General features: G+C 51.3%; 9 protein-coding genes across 9 annotated transcripts; 4 read left to right on the forward strand and 5 right to left on the reverse strand.

The window, feature by feature from the left end:
* Positions 1-1,427: 1,427 nt before the first annotated feature.
* On the forward strand, positions 1,428-2,252 carry PHYSODRAFT_331461 (hypothetical protein; the record flags this gene model as incomplete). Its single annotated transcript, XM_009528255.1, has 3 exons — positions 1,428-1,454; positions 1,674-1,820; positions 1,893-2,252. The coding sequence occupies 3 exons, from the start codon at positions 1,428-1,430 to the stop codon at positions 2,250-2,252; spliced, it is 534 nt and encodes a 177-aa protein (XP_009526550.1).
* A 3,785-nt stretch (positions 2,253-6,037) lies between these two features.
* On the reverse strand, positions 6,038-8,026 carry PHYSODRAFT_331462 (hypothetical protein; the record flags this gene model as incomplete). Its single annotated transcript, XM_009528256.1, has 6 exons — positions 6,038-6,142; positions 6,190-6,219; positions 6,312-6,440; positions 6,501-6,595; positions 6,670-6,775; positions 7,940-8,026. 6 exons carry the CDS (start codon positions 8,024-8,026, stop codon positions 6,038-6,040), a joined length of 552 nt encoding a protein of 183 aa, XP_009526551.1.
* A 1,889-nt stretch (positions 8,027-9,915) lies between these two features.
* PHYSODRAFT_331463 (hypothetical protein) lies at positions 9,916-10,341 on the reverse strand (the record flags this gene model as incomplete). Its single annotated transcript, XM_009528257.1, has 1 exon — positions 9,916-10,341. One exon carries the CDS (start codon positions 10,339-10,341, stop codon positions 9,916-9,918), a length of 426 nt encoding a protein of 141 aa, XP_009526552.1.
* A 2,822-nt stretch (positions 10,342-13,163) lies between these two features.
* PHYSODRAFT_300549 (hypothetical protein) lies at positions 13,164-13,550 on the forward strand (the record flags this gene model as incomplete). The annotated part of the gene is made up of 1 exon (XM_009528258.1): positions 13,164-13,550. One exon carries the CDS (start codon positions 13,164-13,166, stop codon positions 13,548-13,550), a length of 387 nt encoding a protein of 128 aa, XP_009526553.1.
* Positions 13,551-14,233: 683 nt separating this feature from the next.
* Positions 14,234-14,592, reverse strand: PHYSODRAFT_500394 (hypothetical protein; the record flags this gene model as incomplete). The annotated part of the gene is given in 2 exon segments (XM_009528259.1): positions 14,234-14,358; positions 14,376-14,592. Coding segments are annotated over 2 exon segments (342 nt in total), but the record flags the coding sequence as incomplete, so codon positions are not given.
* A 28-nt stretch (positions 14,593-14,620) lies between these two features.
* Positions 14,621-14,956, reverse strand: PHYSODRAFT_300550 (hypothetical protein; the record flags this gene model as incomplete). The annotated part of the gene is made up of 1 exon (XM_009528260.1): positions 14,621-14,956. The coding sequence occupies one exon, from the start codon at positions 14,954-14,956 to the stop codon at positions 14,621-14,623; it is 336 nt and encodes a 111-aa protein (XP_009526555.1).
* Positions 14,957-16,676: 1,720 nt separating this feature from the next.
* PHYSODRAFT_331464 (hypothetical protein) lies at positions 16,677-20,165 on the reverse strand (the record flags this gene model as incomplete). The annotated part of the gene is made up of 3 exons (XM_009528261.1): positions 16,677-16,745; positions 18,913-19,221; positions 20,082-20,165. The coding sequence occupies 3 exons, from the start codon at positions 20,163-20,165 to the stop codon at positions 16,677-16,679; spliced, it is 462 nt and encodes a 153-aa protein (XP_009526556.1).
* A 4,501-nt stretch (positions 20,166-24,666) lies between these two features.
* PHYSODRAFT_300553 (hypothetical protein) lies at positions 24,667-25,002 on the forward strand (the record flags this gene model as incomplete). The annotated part of the gene is made up of 1 exon (XM_009528262.1): positions 24,667-25,002. The coding sequence occupies one exon, from the start codon at positions 24,667-24,669 to the stop codon at positions 25,000-25,002; it is 336 nt and encodes a 111-aa protein (XP_009526557.1).
* Positions 25,003-25,030: 28 nt separating this feature from the next.
* Positions 25,031-25,386, forward strand: PHYSODRAFT_499542 (hypothetical protein; the record flags this gene model as incomplete). The annotated part of the gene is given in 2 exon segments (XM_009528263.1): positions 25,031-25,247; positions 25,265-25,386. Coding segments are annotated over 2 exon segments (339 nt in total), but the record flags the coding sequence as incomplete, so codon positions are not given.
* Positions 25,387-25,786: the final 400 nt, after the last annotated feature.

The following is a 25,786-nucleotide window of genomic DNA, read 5'->3' on the forward strand; positions in this document are numbered from 1 at the left end:
AATGACAACCGGCTTGCCAGCAAAGTGCTGCTGGTAGGTGGGGTGCGCCTTGGCAGCGTCATAGACAGCGTCGACGAACGCAGCGTTCTCCTCCATCTTGATGCTCCCGCACTGGGTCTCGTAGTGCAGCAGACCGACCTCGGTAGAGACCGCGCACTGTATTTGCAGGTTCTTGCCCTTGCTGGGCGGCAGCTTCACGATGGCGCGCTTGCCCTTGAGCGCACGGCCCTGCGTGCGTCTGCAGTATAGGTTGTAGTTTGTTTCATCGTAGTACACAATGAACGCACCTTCAGCACTGTACCTATGCAAGTCAAGGGCGAACTGCTTGTGCTTCTGAACATTGACTTCATTATTGCAAGTTGCAGGCTCGACTCGCACCTACATTCGTATCATAGTGTTATATCGATACATAGGTTCCGTAATGCTAGCATACCAACAACACCATCGACATACCTGCTTGACTGTGTACAGTTGGCCCGTGAGCTTCTGCCTGATCAAGGACGTGCTCAAATCCACGCCAAAATCGACCCACACCATCGTATTCAGCTGCTCCAGTGTGAGCAAGCAGTTGGCCTCTACGTAGTCGACCAGCGCTGCCTCAATCTCTGGAGTGCACTTGATATTGGCGGCTCGAGAGCCACCGCGCTGCTTCACCTCCGGACTCCCGCTCACGACGATGCGGCGAGCAGTACTCCGGGGGATGCCATTGTGCTTGGCGACAAGCTCCCAGTCTTCTCCCTGCTGGTGAGCGTCTAAGACGCGCGCGCGAGCCGCGAGGCTGTGCTTCGGCTCCTTAGGCATGAGCCAGTCGAGGTGAAGTGCAAAGAGACAGCTCTCTGAGTGCTGGTGGGCGCGAATTCTACTCTCCAGTCGTTCTGAATTGCTGGTGGGCGCGCGCGGGTCTCCTCATCCAGTCGTAGTCCGTTTGAACTTTAAAAATTCCACTTTGACGTGAAACCTAAAAATAAAAAATGACATTTGAATTTCCATCGTTATATTTTGCCAAATTGAATTGCACTAAGACCACCTTGAAGTGGCAAATGTGTAGTCGTTGTCTGTACTACGACAACGACTAGGGCTCAGCGCACCGCTACGCAGGCGCTTCGCCATGGTTATTAGGGACTTAGACAATGGTAGGGCGCCCCCGTTCCGCTCGCGGAGCTCGCTGCACTACTCGCAGCGTGGGGCCGAGTAATTGATACAGTCCGGCCCTGCGGGCCCTGAAGTTCGTACTCATGAGATAAAACGTATTTTTGTCCAATGAAAATTTTGTGGATTGTGGGCGTGACGAACAGGGAAACTGCTATAAGAAAGGGTGAATATCCACGAGGAACGCGACATTGTCAGCTGAGATTTGTCCGGGTGGGTTTGATAAGATCCGCGGGTGGGTGGGTTTAGGTTTTGTTTTTTTAGGACCCGATGACGTCATGGCTCGTTGCTGGGAACGGGGCCAGGTGAGACCGTCCTCGATACTGTTTCCTTAATGAAATCCTGTCAAATACTCTAAACCGTGGTTTGCCGTGGCTCGCTCCCCACTTATCGCGCAAATTGGCAGGCTAACACTCCCTCTAACCCTATGCAATAGCGTGTTTAGTCCTAGAGACAGAGATAACAGGCAAACGGTTGAGTTCATAGGCTCAGTTTTCAACTTGAACACTTTCCATCACCATAAGCCGCGGAAGGATCCGGTCTGGAATGACGTAGTCGTGGCGGACGATGTCGTCTCGTGTAAGAAGTGCGAGCGTATCATCCACCTGCTGGGAGAGACGCATGTCGAACGCGTCCGCGACCACTTCAAGCGCAAGGGCTCCAAGCGACCTGTAACGAAGCCGATTACAGCTTGCCTTCCACCGGCCCTAAGCCCTGCGAAGCTGACGGCTTTCCAACGACAGTTTGCGCTGTGGTTCTATTCCACGGGTATGACATTCAACAAGGTCAATCACGCAACGCTGGTGAAGGCGATGGCTATCCTTAACCCTGGCGCCGTCCTCCCCACCCCCCGCGAGCTTGCGACCACTTTGCTGTGCGGATCGTGCGGCGAGTTGAAGCTGGTCATGGTGCACCGTGTGGCAGGAAAGAAGTGCGACAAGAGCGTTGTCGACTACATGTTGATATGCGAGGACGAAACCTACTTCCTGGGCTCCGTTGAAGGAGTGGCTGGGCTTGGTTGCGCTCCGGGTCGAATTCCTGAGCTTCTGGCTGACCTCTTCTTCTGGCTGCACGACACGCTGCGGGTCGTGTTGGCGTTCTAAGCGTCTTTCGCGCCGATGCTGGTTGCGTAGGCCCCGCCGTATGGCCGCAACCAGGCCCGGAAACTGGCGGGCGAAGCAGATGGGGGTCCCTATGTGACGTCTGAGGGATGCGGCATGTCGAAAGGGGATCAGGCACCGGGGGCAGGTGAACACCATTTAGGAAATGAAGTATGTAGGCTGTCTGGAAGGTGTGCCGAGATCAGTCCTCGATTTTTAGGAGCCCTTAAATAGTCCTCTGTGCTCATTCTATTTAAAAACCCGCAATTTTGATGAAACGGGCGGGCGGGTGTTTTGCAAAACCCCAAAAAACCTTCATCCCAATTTTCGAACCCTGGATATTGTGCGTCGCATCTGCAGGAAGTCGGCGTGGAGGAAGTGATCCTGCAAACGCGGCACCGCTTAGGTGTAACGGCAGCAGAGGGCGAAGCTTCTAAGCTTTACTGACCATAGGCGCACCTGCACTATTGCCCCGCACTGGTCTGACATGATGAGCGTCCTGCAATTATTATATATAAGATTTAAACTGGTCTGACATAATGAACGTCCTACAATTACTACACTGCAGGACGCTCATATGTCAGACCAGTTCAAGTCTTACGTCAAGGAAGTCTTGTCCGGTCACCGCAAAAGCCACGTGTACACTCTTGAAATCGACAGCATGTTGAAGGGCATGCGGTGCATGCGCCAATGGGTTAGACACTAGAAGAGCTTTGTCGACCCTACCAAATGTGCGTGCACCAACCGTATTCAGGGTGCTTAGGAAGCTAAAATCAAAGCACGCGTCAAGAGCGAACGAGGTATGTTGAAGACTAAGGTACTTAGTTTTCCTAGACGAATGTCTCTGGCATACGTAGTTCTTTGACCAAAGTAAGAGAACTACGTCGAGTTAGTACTTCCACGGGCTGGTGGTCTGCATCAGCCTTTGTAGGTCATGGCTACACAATTTAACTGACAACTATGTTTTTTTTGTTGGTTAAGTACCTTTTCCAGATTGACGTACAGGTTCGGAGTTGTACTACAGGTGTGCCGTGGCCACGCACCCTCCAGGACAAACAAGGGGCAAGGACGCAAGGTACTCTTTCCTGACGTCCCTGTCATTGTCGCTTGTATACAAGACACGGGGTCAGATGAAAACGTAAGTTTATTTTACTGGTATTCTGGATAGACATCATTCTAGTGTATTTTGTTTGTAGTGTAGGCTCTCACGATACGAGACATCCTGGAGCACATATGGCAGATCGAGCCCGTCTGGGTCACGAGGTATCATGGAACACATGTGGCAGATCGAGCCCGTGTGGACCCACGCAAGTGGGTACGCCAGCAACATACATGCTTAGGGAACACATAGCTAGTGGCGAGGAAGGCAGGCGTCGCAGCACTGCAGTCTCCGTCGCCACAAGAAACCCACGCGCAACGTCGCTTGAAGGCAGGCACCAGGTTTATGCGAAACTGCCTGGCGCCGGGAAGCTAGCACACAACCTGCACAAGATTACAACGTACATATATAGGATTACCAAAACATTAAAAAAGCACTGGCATTGAGTATAGGTAAGCCCAGCTTCTAGAACGCTACTAGTGGAAGGCCTAAGGCTTGTAGCCAACCCAAAGACTTACAGAGATCAATCTCACTTTGTACTTATCCGCGAACAACCAAGCAACGCCAACTTCTCAACGTACTTTCGGTATGACAGACCCCATTTGGTAGCACTTGTTGGTCCCCTCGCAACAGTGATTTGCTCAACCTTGGAGAAGTCTTCGGACACCGGCTGGGGATTCGCTTCTGACTGCGCTTCCCCAACCTCGTAGAGGGCTTCGGGCACCGGTAGACATAGATGATTGGCCATGATTCAAACCCACCCGACATTTGTCAGGGAAACGTCAGTATAGGTACGAGGCACCATTTGTAGCGGCGCACTCGATCCAGTCCGGCTTTAGGGTTCAGCGGTTAGGGGCGGTGCAGTCCGCTCTGAGTTGCATGTTTGCTTGGATGTCGGGTCATAATGGTCGTTGCATTGAAAACGCTGTTTCCGTCGTTTTTTTAGAGGCTGAGAGTAATCTATGCCGCTGACACCGACAGCGGCATAGATTACTCTCAGCCTCTAAAAAAACGGTCGCGCACCGACTTCTACCGTCTAATCCGGCACGCAGTGCGGACGATCGACCGACTTCTGTGCCATCTTGCCGAGGTCAAGTCACTCGACAGGGAAAAGCGAAAGACGGTCATCCCTGATCTCTGTCACGCCCAGCGTAAACTCGGCAATACAACAGGTCTCGTCAACCTCGGTGCAGCCAGAGTGCTAGACCCTCGTACCACCCGTCAGCAACTCGAGCACGACAATCGTCTACATGACAGCAAGATGGCTCGACGCAAGCGTAGTCTAGCTACTGTGAAAGAGCTGATTAACTTGTCTAACAAGCAGCAAACACGTTTTAGCGACGTTTGCTTTCGACAATTTATTGTAGTGTGTGAAAATGAATACCTTTGCGGCTATAACGTTTTAGAAGGGATTAGCTCTGTTACTAATTAGGCTTTGGGTCAAGGCCTCCGCGTGGGAAACGAAGACGAACAAGATGGCGGAAGTCTAAGCAAGGAGTGCTGTAGCTGCTACGCCCCGAAGTTACGCGCCCAAACACGAACTTCACCTCTCTCTAATTCACTTCACAGCTCACTCTACGCAAAGCCATCCTGGCAAAACTTCCCGCCCGGGCTCGCAACACATTGGTGGCTCCGGCCAGCAAATCTGGAGCCACATCGTCATTGTTTCTTGCCCAGCACTTCTGACCGACTGAGAAAGCAAGTCAGGGCGATGCGAAGGCCCGGGTTTGCTTGCTCGAGGCCAGAGACGCTATTGTCGCGTGACCGCTACCCTAGAGGGTCAGCAAGTCACACCGAACATGCATATAGGCAAAAAGAAAAGAAACCCGAAACATTGAACATGCATTTAGTAGGAACGACATGAAAACAACGCAAAGAGATGAGGGTAGGCGCACAGGTACGGAATACAAACAGAAATACGCAAATGTCGTCTAGGAGCAAAGCTAGCCATGGATGTTAGGCTAGCGATAAGGATTCATTTTCAAATATACCAAGAACCTCGCACATCGACACCAACAACCGAGATTACACTTCTTCACTGACCAACACTCGCTTCAACTTCAACGACCCACACTCTCGAGCCAAGGGCTTCTGGCCTACAGTGTGTAGACCCTCGTGTGTCGTTCAGAACGACCTGTCTGCACATCTTGTTGGGGTTTTGAAGGAGCTATGGAACGCTCTTGAAGTCGGCATCCACCATGAATTATTGTAGGAAAGTAGTATTTGGCCGGACACCCTATCCCTATGACAAGCTTGCTACCTCGTTGTAGCCAATCAGCTATTTTTTCCCTATCATTTGAGGCTCAGCGACCTATTTTCATCCAATCGTCGATCATTAGGGTTAGGTTTATTGTGTTCAAACTTATTTCTGGAATCGCCCGGAATTTCCTTGTTCGCGCAAATAAGTAACCATACAAAACTAAAGATGTTTGTCGTTCTAACTCGATAAATTTAATACCGGCCGGTTGTAGCCACTTCCAGACTTGACCAAGACGGAGAGAGGTGATTGTCGTGGTCTCGACACCTTAGCTGGAAGGTCAAGGACGGCTTTAACGACCCAACAAGCGCAGAACGCTGTCGGCCGTCAAGTACATGGAATGTAGAATAGTAGTTCGGTCCAGTAAATTTTATGAAAGATTATGTAGCAATGCTGGTAGATAAGCAATCAAAGGCATGATGTCTACTGGTACTACACTGCACCCTCAGCACCTTGGCCGTCCTGCTGCTGCGCGCTCGAGCTGAAGTACCGCCCCAGGTCTTTGGTCTTGCTCACGCGCTCGACGAGCTTCGCCGACTCCATAAGAGCCCACGTTCTCGCTGGTCACCTTCTCCGTCGTATACGTCGACCGAGTCGCCATCGGCAGTCGTCGTCTTGGAGGGAGCGACACTCACTACCGAACCGTGGTGCCGGCGGAGAAGCTGTTCGCCTTGCCGCTGTCGCTGGAATCCTCCTATGACGTTACATTGATCTCCTCCACCGTCTCCTCCGTCGTCTTAATAACCTCGGAGACCAACTCTACGCCTCCTCCGTCGTCTCGATCGAGCCGGTCGTCACCTTGATTGTAGTATCCCTCGCCGTCTCCGCGTCTCCGCTACCACGGTGCGCCAGCTCCGTCGTGGCAGCGCCAGCCACATGTGCGCGCGACACCCACCTCAGCCACGGTCGACATCTCCGTCGTCTCGAGCGTCTCGGCGATCTTAGCTGTCTTTTTTCCGTCTGCACTGCCTCCTTCTAATCGCGCAGCCTCTGTCATCATGCTGCGCGGGCCTGCTCATCTCCAGTTTCATCACCTGTCTAGACGTCCTGCTGCTCCTTCTCACCTTCCTGCACTGCATCCAGGAACCCCGCAGTCAAAGTCTCGCCCGCCACGCTCTCCCCCACAGTGCCTGTAGTGTAGTCCTCGCGCTGCTCGCACGTCCGCGTCTGCTGATCCCACGCCGCTCACTCTCACCTCAGCTGGCGATGAACGCGTTCTTGTAGCTCCACCCCGTCGCCAGTGCGTACAACACCACTGTAGCGGGGCTGCCGTAGCTTTAGCGTCAGAGGAAGACGTAACAGACTCACAGAGTCTCAGCTTAAGATCGCCCGTTCTAATACCAGAACGTACGAGTCCGTACACCTTACGGACTCCAAGAGTCAACCCTTAACTCATAACTGTGTAAATCTCAAACTGAATGTATTTCTCTTTGGTGCGGCCATGCCGCCTATGGTGTAAATGTATCCGGTTCACTATCTAGCATAGTGCACCCAGGTCATATGCATAATCAGTGGCTCCGAAGCCATGTACTGATTCTCCACCTGATTTAGGTTAGACAGTGTGTACCCACTTAGTAACCCTTCGGGTAACTCTCGTGTAACCCTGTTACAACCACAGCTGGGCGCTCTGGCAACCTTTGATCTACTTCCGGCCGGCCTAGAGAGCTTATCTTTGCCGCGTACGCCGACCGGGACGCCGCCGAGCACAGCGCGGCGGAGAGAGGCCAGTCGTCTTCAATATTGATGGTGTGGGCGCGATTGGGTGCGCGTCGTAAGTGTTGACGAAGACGTAGCCGCCACTTATCAGCGCACCGTGCCACCGTCGATCATGTCCACGAGTTAGGAGATGCCGCACGCGCTAGGCTCCGACAGCGCTGGCCCACCGCTCCTTCCACTAGCTGTACACGACACATCCTCCGCTTGCTCGGCTGCCGACTGTCCGTCGTGTCACCGCTGCGAGCTTGTCCGAGCATCCCCTCTAAAGAATGAGAGAAATATATCATTACGTAAGTGGAAATATCACACTTTCTGCTGCCGTCCGGAATAAATACGTGGACGCTGATTGGCGCGAGTAATTTTATATGTCGCCAGTGTGTCTCTATTGCAGATTTGACATGTTTCCGGATTCCGGTCCGGAATCTGGCAATTACTGCACCAGTCTGACGACCCTTTTCTCACAAGTCGACAAATCACATACATTGGCTCATCCGTTTGCTTTATCACAATTCACGTAAAACAGCTAGGTAGCAACAGTCGCTTGATGACGACGATTATTAAATTAGCAGCGTATCATGCAAATCATGTTACCACTTTGCATCTTTGTCAGACGAAGACCAGCTCGAGAGGCAGCCGGCGCTGCCGCCACGTCAGGCTCACGAGCAGGTCTTCGAACGTGTCAGCGGCTTTGCATGCTTGTGGCATAGCTCCTCGATGGATCCGCGCTCTGAGGTAGATGATCATCTTGTTCTACAACACAGCGCACTGCAGCGGCTTCCGTTGAACTTCAGCTCGTCGCCTGATGACTTGCCAACCTTAAGGTTTTTCATTACACTTGCAATATTGAAACGAACAGTATTCCCAGAGCAAAGTGGCCGCCACATCATTAAGCGTCCCGATTTGGCAGGGCATGCTTTGCAATATCTCGGTTTGTATGCCATATCGAGAGCTACCGTTTAGATGTATTTTATTATGATCCTACCCCATTGTATTAGGGTTAACAACCCGGGTTTTAAAGCTCCCGATAGGGTTCGCATATAAATTGTGGCACCGCCGACACTGAAGGGCATGTATATGTTAGAGGTTATCCTATATACTGATCTCATGACAACGACTCTTACTTTGTGAGCTGGTTGGATATTCCCGATCAACTTAAGCCATTGCGTTTTTCTTTTCAAAATGTTTGGTTTCCTATGCAGATTTTCGATTGGAAAATTATTGCTAGTACTGTCAATTTAGCGATACAACGTGAAAATCATTTATTTCTTATAACACCAGGAAACATATTACGTTTATCGGGGGCGCTCAGATGTGGAAGCGACAGTAGTGGGTGTGTCGGTTAGGAACATGATTTTAAGGATAATGTGCCGAACCGCTCTGTCTTCCGGCGCATCCTCGAGCCTAGAAACACGTTTTTTCTCGGGAATACACAATTTCTAACACAGGTATTGCTGCCCATTTCATTCGTTTAAAGCCCGATAAGCATTATTGGATGATTCCATTGGATAAATTTTAATCAAAATGACGTGTAACACCTGAAAACAACGGCTGATAATCCGCGTCTCAGAAGCAGCATGCAATCTACTCGCGCCTCAGATATCTGGGCACCTCCCTTATATGTCTAACTAGCCGAGCGCCGCCGCTACGTGGCGGAAGGTTTTGTGGTTAGGTGCAGTAGTGAGGGCCGCCCACCTCCGCTTCGCTCCGGTGGGCTTCAAAATAGAACACAGTGTTACTCCGCGGGAGGATAGCACAACTTGTTTCGAGCACTATGCAATGTTGTATGGATCGGTGGCCCTATCCCTGTGCTGACGTGCTGTACAGGACTATATATGGAGCGTTTGTTGTATCTCTTCCTCCTACGCGTCTTGTGATAGGATGGATTACAAATACTAAACCACCATGTAAAACAACGTGGCAACCCAGCCTATGTGTTTTGTGTACACACCGTACCGAACTCGTACTTATATGATTAATTTTTTCAAGACGTCGTAGCCGCAAATTGTGTAACGGTTAGTACGCGTATCCCTCCCGGGCTATGCCATGCCACAATGCGCTGTCCTATTACGCCATTCGGTCGCACCGTTCTATCGTATCGTTCTATCCCGCCCGATCTATCGCGCCGTTCTATCGTGCCGGCCTATCGCTTGTCCTATCGTGCTATCTTTCTAAGGTTAGCGTTGTATGTAAGTATTGTGCGCAACCCTCTACGGCGTACTATTCAACGACTATATGTCTGGAGTTTAGTGCACTGTAGCATGCGTTGAACCGTCAAGGCAGGCAACCCCCATTTCCAGTCTCCTTTCTATTTGAAGCGCCTCTTTGAGTGTATGAAGTATGGAGCACTAAAGTATCGATTGCCAGGACAAACAGATCGCGTGTCCATTTCGTAGCTTTTAGTAATGTACTGTCAGCATGCGGGCACAGTACCGTGCCCTATGTCACTATCCGCACGCATTAACCGTAGCGCCAATTCTTCAAAATCTTGTTTTAATACGAATGTATATAAATTCATAGTATATTCCTGTGTATTAAGCAAAAGCGTTAAAAAAGTATCAAAATGTTTCAGCCAACGGGAGCGCTGTATTTTTTATTTATTGCTGCTGCATCTGCTGCTGCTTCTCCCGTTCGCTTGGGCGGTGGCGCTCTCTGAAGCGCAGCTTGCGCTTGCGCTTCTTGGGCTCCGTGAGGGGGTCCCGCGCTGGCTTACGGCGAGGCGCCGGGTTCATGGCCCGGCGGACCTCAGCCTGGCGCTCTTCGCGCTGGCGGCGCTTGAGGTCAGGTGCCGTGCGCGGAGGCAGTGTCGGGGGGTGCCAGTAGCGCTCGCGCTCAGGTCTATCCCTGCACGCAAGACACCTGCGCGAGGACCTTCGCTTGGGCTCCTCGCCAGGCTTGCAGAACGACTCCTTCAAGAGGAGGTGTTCGCAGCACGCGCACTTGAAGCGGCCCAGTGGGCGGCCCGTGCCGAGCGGCGGCATGGTCACCATGGCCGCGCACGTCTCAAATTTCACGCGCTCCATCGTGAAATGTATGTAAAGCCACAAAATATATTTAGCCAATCAAAACCGTTTTAATTTTTTCCAATCAGAGCACTTAATACCACAAAAGTTAGCCTATTGTGCTCAGCACTGGTCGGTACCAAATCGTGACCGCGCAGGTCGCTAGACTACCGCTATGACTATCTGATGCCCATGGCATAGTTGTTGGTGAGTTAGTGCAGATGTAGCTGGCGCAGGTTACCTTGCCGCGGAGATGTCCGCGCGCGTGTGTCGATTTCAATTTGGACCCGAAATGTTTGCATTCAGTTTCAATAAAGTACGATTAGTGTGGTAAAGCATAAGTTTGTGACGCGCCGCCGTCGCTCCGCTCGGTAGACAATGGGGGGGCCGCCTTCATCGGCCAAGGTTGCAAAAACAGTGCCCCCGTCGCTTCGCTCGGCGGCCTAAACGCACGGACTGACACACGCAGCCACGGTCAGATCCCTGAAGTAGTTGTTTGGGATAGTGTGACAATGAAAAGCGCGAATTTGGCGGGGGTTATCAACGTTCCTAACATTCGTTTTGATTTGCAGTGTTAGACCCTTGTCCGGACCCCGCTTCAGCACCGCTGCAGCCCCAGGGCCGTTACAACCCGCAGAAAGGGTAGCAGTAGATCAGAATTAGAGTTAATACATATTATACGCTCTAGCCACGTGTATGGCTGCAGGAACTGTGGGTTGGCGAGAAGCCAGCACTTTTGGTTTCTCTCCGGCAGCTCCAACTACTCTCCCCTCCTCCTCATTATCTATAATACTGGTAGCACTTGCTGATCCAGCTTAAGTGACAGTGACCGTGGCTCCGACACGCAAGCAACAACTCCTAGACGCAGGAAGCCAAGCTGAACTTGGTATATACCTAACGACATGGTATCTCCTCTTGTTAGGTTCATTATCTTTGGCATCCTCGACAGGGCGCGCAGGCAGAGCCCGGACAGCAGCCCCTGCAGGTTCCCACCTCCACGCGCCACTTCGACATCGTGCACTGACGACAACAATGGCGCCGGCTGGCGGTTGCTCCGCTTCAGCGAGCACTTCGCGAGCTTCGGCTTCGATGCCTTACTGAGCGGTTCCGCTGGTATATCAGTCGGTCTGATATTTTTTTCGCAGTTTGACTTTATCTTCTTACATTACTTGCGTCGTTTCACTTGACCGTGGTCAGTATTAACTTGACATCACGCGAGGCACAGCATTCTCGCTCTGCGTCATCGATCGGTGCTACTGGTGCTCCAGATGGAGGTAAACCTTGCGCCATTGAAATGGTCTGACGCCGATGCTAACTTATCTGCTCACTGCTGTATGAATGGAGGTCGCTTCCATATAGCTATACGCTACTACCGACTGACTTCGAATTCGGTCATCCGCAAGGGTTTTGCAGTCCTAGAAAAATAGGCGGGGCTGCCGAGCGGCTTGACCCCCGAACGCGCCTTTCAACCGATGAGAGCAATTACCAGTGCAGCATTGCTCGGCAAATGGTGGGAGACGCTCCCAAGCGGTCACACGGTTGCGAAATGCAGTTACCGACACCGACGTGGACACTGTTCTGGTTGATCACTAAGGTCGTCATCGAGCATGGCATAGATGATTTCCGCATCTTTAATGTCGACGAGACCGCTTTCGAGAGCGGCAAGAAGTCTCAACGGGATGGGATTGCGTGGCTTGCGCAATGTGTGGAACACGGATCCCTCCATCCACTTCCACCCCTCCTTTGTTGCATGCGGGAGCGTAAATGGGTTTATAGTCCCTCCGCTTTTCGTCCTGCAGAAGACTAAGACGAGGAAGCGAAAAACGACTTCCGTGGCAGGGAGGATACTCGCTCGGGACATGTTCGATCAAAACATAACGCCTCAACCAAAGCAACGAAAGTAGCGAATGGTACGGTCGACCCCGGGCAGAGCGCAAACTAATAATGACGCTCAAACCCACGCGAACAGTGTTACAGGCAATGATGCAGACAGGGTACTGTACATTGCTCAGTTGTGAGTTGGGCGCGCAAAGTAAATTGCTGAGTTGTCAGGTAAGCAGGCAGAATACTTTACTGAATCGCGAGGTACCCCAACTATTCTACATCATTTGATAGCATGCATAATTTGTATGATATTATATTTCCCAACTAAGGGAAAGTGCAGTGTACTACTGGGTGTGTGGTTACTCCTATAGAAAACTGAAGTGAAATCACCGCCATAAATTGATAAGTTGGTTCAGGAACAGTCACCTTATCGTTTGCCCGTTTGCACGCTCAAAATGGCTCGTGGGGGCAAAACAATGAGCTGCGAAGCCGCTGTTTTCGTTTCTATAGTGTTTTCGATAGGAATCATCGCCGTTTAAAAGATATGCATCGTCCAAGTCAAGGCACCTGCAGGCCGCTTTAAATTGGTCGGGCCCCTTAGAGCTTTGACTGAGGTGGGCTTTGTTCATGGCGTTCATGGTTTCATCACGCGCGACCTTCTTCACTCCATTGTGCCACCGTTGATAGTTCCTCGGGGTCTTGAGCCAAGAGGCCAACACGTCCATCGACCTTGGTTCATCTGCTGATTGGTTGTCAGATTCCTAAGGACGCTTTGTAGTGCCTTGAGACGCTGGTTCTCCCATCATTCTTTGGTCGCCTCGGAAGTGTTTTTGTGTTGCTTTACTGCAAAAGTGAGCTGATCCCGTTGCAAAAATCTTCTTCGATTTTTTAAAGTAAGTTCATAAATGTTTATTTTTTGCAAATTTCTCGTCGTATTCTTTCAAGTATATTCGCACGACAGTGGCATGCCAAGCACTCAATGGGATAGAGACAATAAGACACCAGGAGCGCCATCAGCCATGGATGTACTCATGCGGTGGTTAAGAACTTACGGGAACTGCAAGCGCTGGCACGATGACGATACGACGAAAGCTCTGTGCGAAGGGTCAGCTTCGGGCTCAAGGCATCGAGACTCACACATCCACCGCCATTTACCGAAAGTCGCTCACATGAAAGTCCGCAGCGACGCTATCACCGAGTGGCTCATAGCGAGTCAACAATATGAGTCATACCAGCGTGGTGACGTCGACAAGAGCCTGCACGATGAGGTGGAGGGACGCTGCCCGAATTATGGGGATCTCTCACACTTCTTTCATGTCGACGAATTGCAGTTGGGAGCGAGCGGATGCATTCTAGAGCTCAAGGACGTCGAGCCCCAACTACACGAAGTAACGTTGTGGTGCTGAAAGATAATACGCTGGAAAGTAATCCCAGGTTGCTTTAACAGAAGCAAAAGCACGACCCCAGTAGAGCCCAAGGCAACTGACGTTCGTGCAAACGTCATAAACAAACGACGATGGACTCTCCATGGTGAAAATGCCTGGTAGCGCAACGGAGGCGACAGGACCTCCTATCGATCCATCATTTCGTGGCCAGGATGAGACGCATTGGGCCGATTGGGGCCGCAAGGAAGCGGGGTTACAGCACTCCTGCTTGATATTCGCTCACTTGAGCGCCCCACAGCTCGGTCACTTGTACCTTCGTGCAGAGAAACCTCGCTTATTTACGCCAGAGCAAGGTTGTTAGGAACAGCATGACTATGACATATTTCTTAAAACTCAACGATATAATGCGAGCACAGTCAACAAACGTTGCAAGTGCCCTATCGTTCGTACTGGCTTTCGCTCACCCTGAGGCCCTTTAACCAATCTCGCTTAGAGGAAAAAGATGGTACTTCGGAGTTTCTCACTCAATTCTGGGATTGTGGGCCTGGAGGAAGAAATCGACGACGAACCAGACAATGCATCACGGGCGCAATCGTATACTCTGGTGCAAGCTGGGCGTAATATATCGGCGGCACAATAGAAATTGACCGACCGCAGCTGGCGTAGTTCTTCGACTCTATCAGTCATTTTCATCCACCATCACTCTATACTGAGTCGGCACACTTGTTCCAAAAAAGGTAGAACTCGAAACACTGCGGGTCAACGAGCGTTCCTGAGTCAACAATAGTTCCTACCAGGGGGGGGGGGGGGGGGTTGCACTGCCGGCTCTCTCGCTGGGACTGGCACCATCACGAGCAGAACATCGAAGACGGTGATGTTTATTGGCCACCACAAATGTAACGCGGGGCTCATAATCTGCATCGAGCATACGGAATGCCATCCGCAACGCCCACATCTCGGCATTGACCACATCTGAAAGACAAGACGCCGGCACTCCAGCGCGATAATACACGATGTGTTTTGGCTGTCGCCGCAAGCGCTCGTAGCTTCCAAGGAAAAACTCTCACAGGATCTGAGGCAAGTGCGAAAAGTCACTGGGTCCATCCATCTTGAACTGACCAGCGGGCAGCATACGCGGACGAATGCCGATCCAGTGAAACCACCACAAACGAGATCGCAGGGTCTCTGCCTTTGTTGAACCTCGGATAGGAGATATGTGTGCTGATCGCAATCGTAGGCTCTTCGTGCACCAGAGGCAGCGCTCCTTCAAGAAACTTCGTATCGTGTACACCTAATTTGGCATTGATCTTGAGGCACATGCTCGTCAGCGCCTGGGAATTTGTACGCCGGACCACCCGTGCCGTAACACACTGGCTGGGAATGCCTCGCTCGGTATTCATCACTCTCTGGATCACTCGATACTCCATGGTATCCTGGTTAGTCGTGATTACGACAATCAACTGGGCTCCCCGCGAGCGGTTATGCTGGTTTCCAATAAACAATGGCAATGGGTGAGCCAGCTTTCAAGAGGCCACTATCGTTTATCACCACGACAGGATCGTGATTGTGTACACGTACGCCATAGGTTTCAGCTTCCTGTCACAGATTCTCAACAAATCTCCGAGCAACGTCGCGAGTCACACATGAATCACAACCGGCCAATCTGCGGCAGACGACGATAACACCCCAGTTTGACAGAGTGTACGGCCAGGCAAACTTTGTGTCTCGCAAACTTTCGGGTGTTGTAATTTGATGTCATTCTGAATGCAGGGTGGAGCTAGCACTCGCACCATAACATCCTCCATCTCCTCGGCAACCGAGACGAGAAATGCTTTGAAGAAAGGGAAATTTTCAAAGCCCAATGATTCAAGAAATGGCTGGAGACTGTCCCTACAAGCTTCAGGTTGGACGGCAGCTTGGGTAGCACCTGCGTTGAGCAATCCGATCCACGGTAGGGTTGGCCAGGAGCTACCTCGCACAGCTCGATTGGAACCCAACTTTCGAAGCCTTCAATTTCACTGTAAGAGAGGAAAGCGCAGCCGAAGTACGAGTGGTATCATAATTGGTTGTCTGAAATATGTCGCCTACAATCACAATCACCTACGTATAACAGCGTGCAAACTTGGTGCAGATGCAGCGTTAGAGACCCAGCACAGAGGTGAAATATTTGGCTGTGTCTTTTGTAGGTATCTCGTCCTCCGTTCGAAGGTACTTTGCCGTCTCTTGAATAAAAGTCATCATGGTATTCCACACGGTTACGAGCAGATCCAGCTTTCAAGCCAGCGCTTAGTGCACACAAATGAGGCCTGACATCAAGTGCCGTGTTTGTGAATACTTCCTGCAGCTGTCTCAACTCTGTTGTCTTCACCAGACGAAGACGAAGCGTAAATTGATGAAACTGTTTCTTTGTTCTTGGAAGAGCCGTTTCGCCGTCATCCCTGGTAGCCGAACGAATGTACAATTAGGCAGCAGCATTGTGCAAGGGCAGCGCGGCAGGTGCGAACAAGGAGTTCGCTCCATCGTGAGCTACCCGAGTACCACCAAATGCGTGTTGATTTTGACGGATAGGGTCTTGCACAACTCGCCACACCAGCGGCCTCGATGACGAAAGCATCTCCGTGGCTCCATTGTCGGCTCCACCCCACCCCACGTAGACATGATAGCGGAAATTTACGAGTACTCCGCAGTGTCCAGGGAAACTTTGTAGTAATTCGACTTCGGGTACAAAGCCGGTGGCCGTTGATCACTCGCATCTCTCGTGTCAGTGGCATCATTTCGGGGTCACGAACGAGTTGAACTACATGTTCCTGAAGCCGGTCGCTCGGGTGAATTGCGGGGTCGTCACATCTGTCTCCAACATAGTAGTTTTAACCGTGATGGCACGCACGGCTTCTTTTGATCTCCACGGTTCCTTCCGTCGGGGGACTACGGCTTCCTCTAGCTCGCACCCAACTTCGCCACCGCCCGCATTCTCGCCGAGTAGAGGGCTCGGCACCTTGGCGGGGTCGTAACCGGCTGCGGGGCAAGCGGGTTTTTCTTCATTCGTATCAGCGTATCAGTAATAGCTGCTATCGTGGCGGCGTCTGTCTCTATAGCGGTCATACCGTTTAAAGCTCGCACTGCGGCTTCTGTCACAGCCATCGCGCCTTAGATTGCTCCAGACGCCGCTTCTTCACCATTCCGAGCTGCCGTCTCGAGACATCCCTCGCTCTTCTCCTGTAGATGGCGAGAAGTCCTGTAGCCGGTCCCACACGCCGACAATGGGAAGATCCATCCCTGCCAGTAACTAATTAACTACTAACGTTATATCAACCAGCTACCTAACTACAATAACTGTCGTCGACGAACACTGACTGCTGAAAGTTGCAGCGCTCATATTAGAAACGTGCTCCGCGTCACCTTGCTCTATCTTCGCCCTCACTGCTCTTGAAGACTTTCTGCGTTTGATCAGCAATATGTGGGCAACTCAAGCCTCGATGCATTTCTACGACAACACAGGGGCTCAAACACCACTTGATTACTTTCCACCTTGAAGAAGGCAAGCTCTGGGACGTATCGTACAGCCGGCAGTACAAACAGGCCATCCAACCGTCCGAAGGGGTCTCCGAGCTGCGTCGAGAAAGCTCACAACTGCCCAAGGAATTAACGAGGGTATATGAGGTGTTGAAGGGGTCGCGCGGGTTTGCCAGGCCTGACGCTGGGTGCCACCTGAAAGAGCGCCGCCCACGCCACTACTGGTATCACCGGCGCTAAAGTCCTTATCGGCGCTATGTGCCAGGCCGATACGCGAGCTAAGCACAGAAACCTTGGCTGCAGGAGTGGCCGACGAGAAGGAGGAGGTGAGAACGGCATTGTCTCCAGCTGCGTGGATGTGGACGTTGAATATCGCCGGGGAACTAGCTTTAGCTTTTTGTGAGGCGGGGCAAGTTTCGCAGCGTCAAGCCTGCGATGCCCCACAGATGATTCCCACTGGGCAATTGCTGCAAAGAGGCCGCGAAACTCGACCATAATGACGAGAATCATGCGAGTGCGGGTGCAGAGAAAGCACCAAACGCACCTGGTGGGCGGCGCCTTTCTCGGAACGATAGGCAGTTTGAATTTACGCTGGTCGGTTGAATTTAGGTAGTCGCACGCCAACTTGCAAAAAAATCGCATGTAAAAAAGGAGCGATATTCACCAATCGAAATCGATGTTTTCGACTTGGTCTCAGTACTGAAAAAGAGGCGAGCATGTTCCACTATAATATTTCACGCACAATGAGCCAACTTCAAAATTAACTTCAAAATGAATTAGTAAGATATCTTCAAGAAACTGCTCGCGGCGTGCGGCCTCCACCACCTGCAGTAGCATACCTTCGTGCTCGTCGGCTCCGCGCTGCCTTGCTCTGTCGACACGGCGCCGGACGTATCATGACGCTCACTCTATTGTTAGCGCTCATACAGCGCATCGGAGCAAGAGTGGCGTCGTGCAGGCAGCCCAAAGCAGCGCGCAATTGAGCACCGGAAAGAGCACCACCGCGATGAGAACTCCTCAGAGTTAGAGGTCTTCACGTCTTAATGGGTGAAGTTGATTCTGATATCACCTGCTTCGAGCGCCTTCGCACGGTGGTCGGATTGAGACGACCTCCGACAAGGTCATCGCTGCCGTTAGCCAGTAATGTTCAATGCACCTTATTCCGAAACAAAACGGTGTTCAAACAAATACACTTAACCACAACTAAATCGAAAATACGAGCGTTGAAAGTTAGCTAAACTACCGAATTAGCTTGCTTTCCTTTACTGCATGCAACAATGTTGCGTATTGTGAGCCAGCATTCAGCCAACTACAAACTGTAGCTCTTTGGCGCAGGTCCAACAAATCGCTGCTGTCCTGAGGGTGCCAACAGTTTTTCCGGACTCAATTGGCGCTAGCACGCGTGTACAGGATGAACCGTCTTTCACCGCATGTCTTTTTTTTTGCTTTCACAAAAATACTAGTGCTCGTCCGATGGAAATCGTCCGACCCGACGAACTCGTGTCCACTCCAAGCGATGCAGTACGTCCCGAAATCTCATCAGTTCTTGGATTCCAATACACAGACTTGAGACCTGTATGTCTTGGCTCACTTCCCGCCACCGATTCATGTCTTTCAACGGATGCACTAGTATGGCTCGAACACGCCAGTAGTCCTCGGTTAATTGTGCCTCCAAGTTGTCCAAGTCCAAGCACGCCGAACACTCTTCCGGTTGATGCGCCAGTTCGTTTACGTCTTCATCAGAAAGCTTGTCAAAGCATTCGACAACACATCTGATAATGTTATTCATGGATCGTTTACGACTTGGACATTTCAGGCATGGTAGGACAATGTTAGTTTGATTCGAATGGATATTTTTTGCATATCTTACCTGACCGTTCTTGATAACACCACAAGACTTCGTGATTGCCGCCTCCGCTGAGCCGAACAGTTGAAAGCTCTCAAACTTGACTACGTCTTGCTGTGCTTTGGCACCCAACTCTGTCATATTCTTGAGTGCTTCTAGTTCGTTGCTCTTCTCCCGTAGCTGGATGTCATAAATCACGCCTTCTTGCTGCTGCTCCTCTATCTCACGCTTCAATTGACTCACATCATCCTGCTTCTGTTTCGCCTCTTGTTGAACTTTCGTTAGCACTAGGCCGATGGCGCGGTCGAGTGGGTTAAGCTTCTGGCCCTTACGCTGTGGACCGAGGGTTGGAGCCCCACAGCGGACATTAGTTTCTCCGAGCGAGAAGCGCAAAGAACCCCCGTAGAGGAACGTCCCTCATGGCCCAGGCGGTTAGGGCACCCCGATACTAAGGGGAAATAGACGTAGTTAATAGCTGTACGAAGGACGGTTTCACTGTAGAAAGTAACAGCCAGGACCTCGGCGGTACGAGAAATTCCCGTATCCACAGGCCCCAGATGGGTTAGGGGGAGAAATAATTGGCCTATCAGAAACTTTCGTTAGCCCTTCTTAATGACTTTCCATTAACGTCAATATTTTTTATACAACGATGTTTTGACCCCCCCCTCCCCGTGGCCTTCAGCATCTCAAATTCGTTAAATGCGCTGCATAGCATCTTGTGAAAGTCATATGTCAATTTCGTGAACTCCTCGAATGTTTTGATACCGCGTCTGGCAAATTCCGACGTCGCATAAGCTACACCTGCTGGGCCGAAACTCGCACACCAGTGTAACTGCGTTGTCTCGGCCGCACGAATCAGCGCTTCTTGCTGAGCCACGCGCTCTTGGTCTGCAGAACTAAAGGGTTCCCTTCCACTACTCGAAACCGGTGAAGAGGACGAAGCAGTAGCATGGCGCTCATGTAGACCAACATCAGCTCGCTCCGGCTTATTGCTGTTGAATGCGCTTCGATTATCAAAGTCCGCCATGACCCTCTTCCAGTCAAACTGCACTCGCTTCTCCTTGCCATTTACTCATTGTTTCATTTTCCGCACAAGTGCTTGAGACGCTCTTGGAACATGCCAATAGCTGCTCTTGCACTCGCCTTTCTGAGTGAGTGCTTAGGGGGTGCTGTTTCTTTCACTCTGCCTGGACCGTTCCCCAATCGAGCTTAGTTGTCTTCTTCTTCTTGGCCTCCGGTCTTGTAACATTGTAGTAATACAGGAGGTCGTCCTCCATAGTCCACAGCGATCGCAGCGTTGACTTGTGCGTTCGCCGCGGAGAGGATATCTTGGTGCCATTCTCATCATGGTCAGAGCGAGCATTATTTTCGACTTCTCAGTAGAGTCAATTCGGGCGCTTGATTTTTGACAATCTCTGACCCGGTTTGTAGACAACATTCAACTTCGGGCTACCTTCACGGGGCATTCGTTGAAGAAGGCGGTTCGCGTAGGAGCCCTACAGGACCACGTCGCCACACCAACGAGCGACCGCCAGCACTGCTTGTGCGTCTCTGATATCAAGGATAAGGCCTTCGTCTTCTTGAAATTCAGGCTATGCGACCGTTAAACATCGAACCCATGGCTGCTTAATCGGCGGTGCGCCGTGGCACGTCCCCACGGACAAACATGTCAATTGCGCCTCTCTATCGTAGGTGAGGAGCCATATTCGCGTTTTGTTCGGAGCTGCAGTATTTTAATTTGGCTATCTGGTGTTGAATATGTCTGATTCCCACTGGTGCGAGAAAGCACCTCAGGATCTGCAGCGCGATCACTCAAGTTGGCATCGTAGCAGGTAAAGACTCGGGTCTGCACTGCGCGCGTGCTTCGTCTGATCCTCCGGCGCGGCTGCTCCAGTCTCCCGTCGGTCTTGCGCGCTGTAGCTATTCTATCGCATGTGCTCTACGTGGGGTCGCCATGGTTCTGGGGTTGGGGCGCCCTATTCCAGCCGCCATGTACCTCAGCCTTCAGCCCTGAACGAGGCTTAGAGCAAGCCCATCATGTGCCGGATAGGCTTGAGGAAATCCGTTGGTTGGGGACAGAGTCACCCCACTCCAACTGTACTAAAATATTGCCGCCGTCGAACATGAAGTCGGTGCTTGAACCCGTATGATATCCTAGTACATGTGCGTCTTGGAGCCCTGTGTCCAGTGGGGCGGTGTGACGGTAAGCACTGGTAATCTCAATGCTTCAGGCTGCGGGTAGCGACTATCACCAGCGCCACTATGCGTAATGCATCCTCGTAACTGGGACAGCTGCTTGACTTGCACTTTTGCACCCCTGCCCCCGTCGCTGAACATTGTGTTCTTCTATTGTATTTCAGAACGAGAAATGAATGCATTTTGGCACTGAAATGTGTGCACGATGTGAAAACAGATTTTTGTCTGCACCCATGTCCGACCCCATGGATACGCGGACCTTTTGGTGAACTGCGATTGGTTGCACGAGATGGATATCCGGTAGAGACGATTGTGACGTGTGAATTGGGGATGCGTGTGACGATTCGGTGGGAACCGGCACTTGCAGCAAGCATGGGTTCACAGGATTGGAAATGCGGCCACCGTATGAGCGCTCATATTCGGGGTAGAGTTACGTATTCTGTCCGTCCGCCGACTTCCCTAACTGTAGGATAGACCCAAAGCGCGAACGCGTAGCCAGCACACGTATCCTGGCTACTGCACTGGCTTAGTCAAGTTGTCGGACTACCCCACTGAATCGGCCCCAACTGCCATGATTGCACGCACACAAGGCCCTGTTGGATGCATTCATTTCTCTTTCTGAAGCAACGCTAGAAGAATACAATGTGTAGCGACGGGGGCAGGGATGCAAAAGCGCAAGTCAAGCAGCTGTCCCAGTCGGGACAGATACAAGCATGTATGCCGTAGATGATCAAGAAGTTCAATGCCAAACGTGTCAGCCTCGACATTGAGCTGGACGAAACGAAGGAAGCCTGTCACGATGTTGGATCAGAGGTGGGCGTGTTGGAAGCCGCGGTTGCCACCATAAACGACTGCGCAGTGCAAGACTCGCGCCAGAGCACCTGCAACGTGTCCAAAGAGTATGAACCGTACTTCGCGGTAACCAGTGTGACCAACTCTGATACGGGTCCCGTACGCCTTTATCTCCATTGTGGACAGGACCAACAGCTCCATCATACAATCCTTCAACTCACGATGCCCGAAAAAACTTCAACGCAGCCGAACATATCGTCAAGACACCGGACGCGGTAGAGATCTCGCCTACTTTCTTCGCGTACCAACCCAATCTGCTGTTGAGGTGCCGAGATGAGATTAACCAGCTTGATGCCGTCGTCCAGCGCCACAATTCTGTGCTCGGCGCAGATGTGGAGGAAGCGGAGTGAATTCTGGCGGATGCCCACGCGGCGCTGCAGAAGACAAATGGCCAGTACGATGAGGTTCAAAAGATGTTCTCCGGGTCGAAGAGCGGTTTTGCTACTAGCTGCCGAATAGCAGCTGCACACGCGCGTGATGCAGCTCTAGAAAACAAAATATTTTTTTTGCGAGAGCAGACTCGCTGACCTCTAGAGCCGTGCGCTCCTCAAGCGCGAGGAGATTCCGCACAAGATGGGCAATGCCTGTATTGAAATTACAGCAAACCCATCCTTCACGTAAGACCAAGTGATCGCAATCTACAACCGACAATTGATCGGACGCAGAGCCTATGTTTGTGCTTGAGACGGAGAGTGTCCCTGTGCGCGGCAATCATGACAAACGACGCGACGAATTATTTGACGACAACCGCGACGTAAATCCGGTACTGGAGCGCGTGAGCAAGGACAACAAAAGTAACCATGACGCACTTCGTGCTGGGTCGAAGCAGCCGGAAGCGTTGTTCTCGTATGGGGAGGACTTACTAGGTGCACAACTCCATTCTACGCCATTTTAGTGTCGTTTCCGGTTTCTTTCATCACTAAATAAGCATTATGTTCAGAGAGCATGCATCTATATACGCTTTCGTTTTCTGCATGCACTGTCCCCTGTCCTGTCCTGTACGACGCATACAAACATTGGAGAAATGTAGCTCATTTTGGCAATGGTTCAAGGGGTGAGATTCTTTGATTTCTGATTGACGAGCAAGATGCCGATCGAACGAAAACCCCTTAACCCCCCCCCACTTATATCTGCAAGTGTCTTGGAGATCTCGGAATAATTGAATTTCCGCATGCCTTAGAAAGCAATTCAGATATCTACACCACGGGGCTTTCGCCTACAAGCCCCGCACGTTGAATGTATTATCGCATGTTGCAAATAAAACACCCGGAAAACCGCAACATCGTTTTTAAAAGTGTGCGTTGTATGCAACATGCAGCTACTAAGGTACCCAGTCGAGCTCAAACCTTCGCCGCCCACAGCTAGTGAGGTCCACTGAACCGCAAAACGTCAGCCCACGGCAAACTAGCGCCGCAACCAGCTCCAGACGAGGCACAGCGTGGAGTGTAGCCCCTGGGAGAAGAAGCTACAATCCTTTGCCACGGACACTTCGTTTCAGAGCTGCATGGGGAGCTCGCTATCCACATCTTCTTTCGGCACACCCGCGGCCAGCACTTTCTGTAATGAGAGAAACTGTTCACAGCGCAAGCGAAGTCCTTAGCGCTCAAAACCCACACGCATTTGGTGGTACCCTGGTAGCTCACGAATGAGCAAACGCCTTGTTCGCACCTGCCGCGCTGCCCTTGCACAATGCTGCTGCCTAATTGTACATTCGTTCGGCTACCAGGGATGACGGCGAAACGGCTCTTCCAAGAACAAAGAAACAGTTTCATCAATTTACGCTTCGTCTTCGTCTGGTGAAGACAACAGAGTTGAGACAGCTGCAGGAAGTATTCACAAACACGGCACTTGATGTCAGGCCTCATTTGTGTGCACTAAGCGCTGGCTTGAAAGCTGGATCTGCTCGTAACCGTGTGGAATACCATGATGACTTTTATTCAAGAGACGGCAAAGTACCTTCGAACGGAGGACGAGACACCTACAAAAGACACAGCCAAATATTTCACCTCTGTGCTGGGTCTCTAACGCTGCATCTGCGCCAAGTTTGCGCGCTGTTATACGTAGGTGATTGTAGGCGACATATTTCAGACAACCAATTATGATACCACTCGTACTTCGGCTGCGCTTTCCTCTCTTACAGTGAAATTGAAGGCTTCGAAAGTTGGGTTCCAATCGAGCTGTGCGAGGTAGCTCCTGGCCAACCCTACCGTGGATCGGATTGCTCAACGCAGGTGCTACCCAAGCTGCCGTCCAACCTGAAGCTTGTAGGGACAGTCTCCAGCCATTTCTTGAATCATTGGGCTTTGAAAATTTCCCTTTCTTCAAAGCATTTCTCGTCTCGGTTGCCGAGGAGATGGAGGATGTTATGGTGCGAGTGCTAGCTCCACCCTGCATTCAGAATGACATCAAATTACAACACCCGAAAGTTTGCGAGACACAAGTTTGCCTGGCCGTACACTCTGTCAAACTGGGGTGTTATCGTCGTCTGCCGCAGATTGGCCGGTTGTGATTCATGTGTGACTCGCGACGTTGCTCGGAGATTTGTTGAGAATCTGTGACAGGAAGCTGAAACCTATGGCGTACGTGTACACAATCACGATCCTGTCGTGGTGATAAACGATAGTGGCCTCTTGAAAGCTGGCTCACCCATTGCCATTGTTTATTGGAAACCAGCATAACCGCTCGCGGGGAGCCCAGTTGATTGTCGTAATCACGACTAACCAGGATACCATGGAGTATCGAGTGATCCAGAGAGTGATGAATACCGAGCGAGGCATTCCCAGCCAGTGTGTTACGGCACGGGTGGTCCGGCGTACAAATTCCCAGGCGCTGACGAGCATGTGCCTCAAGATCAATGCCAAATTAGGTGTACACGATACGAAGTTTCTTGAAGGAGCGCTGCCTCTGGTGCACGAAGAGCCTACGATTGCGATCAGCACACATATCTCCTATCCGAGGTTCAACAAAGGCAGAGACCCTGCGATCTCGTTTGTGGTGGTTTCACTGGATCGGCATTCGTCCGCGTATGCTGCCCGCTGGTCAGTTCAAGATGGATGGACCCAGTGACTTTTCGCACTTGCCTCAGATCCTGTGAGAGTTTTTCCTTGGAAGCTACGAGCGCTTGCGGCGACAGCCAAAACACATCGTGTATTATCGCGCTGGAGTGCCGGCGTCTTGTCTTTCAGATGTGGTCAATGCCGAGATGTGGGCGTTGCGGATGGCATTCCGTATGCTCGATGCAGATTATGAGCCCCGCGTTACATTTGTGGTGGCCAATAAACATCACCGTCTTCGATGTTCTGCTCGTGATGGTGCCAGTCCCAGCGAGAGAGCCGGCAGTGCAACCCCCCCCCCCCCCTGGTAGGAACTATTGTTGACTCAGGAACGCTCGTTGACCCGCAGTGTTTCGAGTTCTACCTTTTTTGGAACAAGTGTGCCGACTCAGTATAGAGTGATGGTGGATGAAAATGACTGATAGAGTCGAAGAACTACGCCAGCTGCGGTCGGTCAATTTCTATTGTGCCGCCGATTTATTACGCCCAGCTTGCACCAGAGTATACGATTGCGCCCGTGATGCATTGTCTGGTTCGTCGTCGATTTCTTCCTCCAGGCCCACAATCCCAGAATTGAGTGAGAAACTCCGAAGTACCATCTTTTTCCTCTAAGCGAGATTGGTTAAAGGGCCTCAGGGTGAGCGAAAGCCAGTACGAACGATAGGGCACTTGCAACGTTTGTTGACTGTGCTCGCATTATATCGTTGAGTTTTAAGAAATATGTCATAGTCATGCTGTTCCTAACAACCTTGCTCTGGCGTAAATAAGCGAGGTTTCTCTGCACGAAGGTACAAGTG

This window comes from Phytophthora sojae (assembly GCF_000149755.1).
Source record: "Phytophthora sojae unplaced genomic scaffold PHYSOscaffold_4, whole genome shotgun sequence".
NCBI classification, from domain to species: Eukaryota; Oomycota; class Peronosporomycetes; order Peronosporales; family Peronosporaceae; genus Phytophthora; species Phytophthora sojae.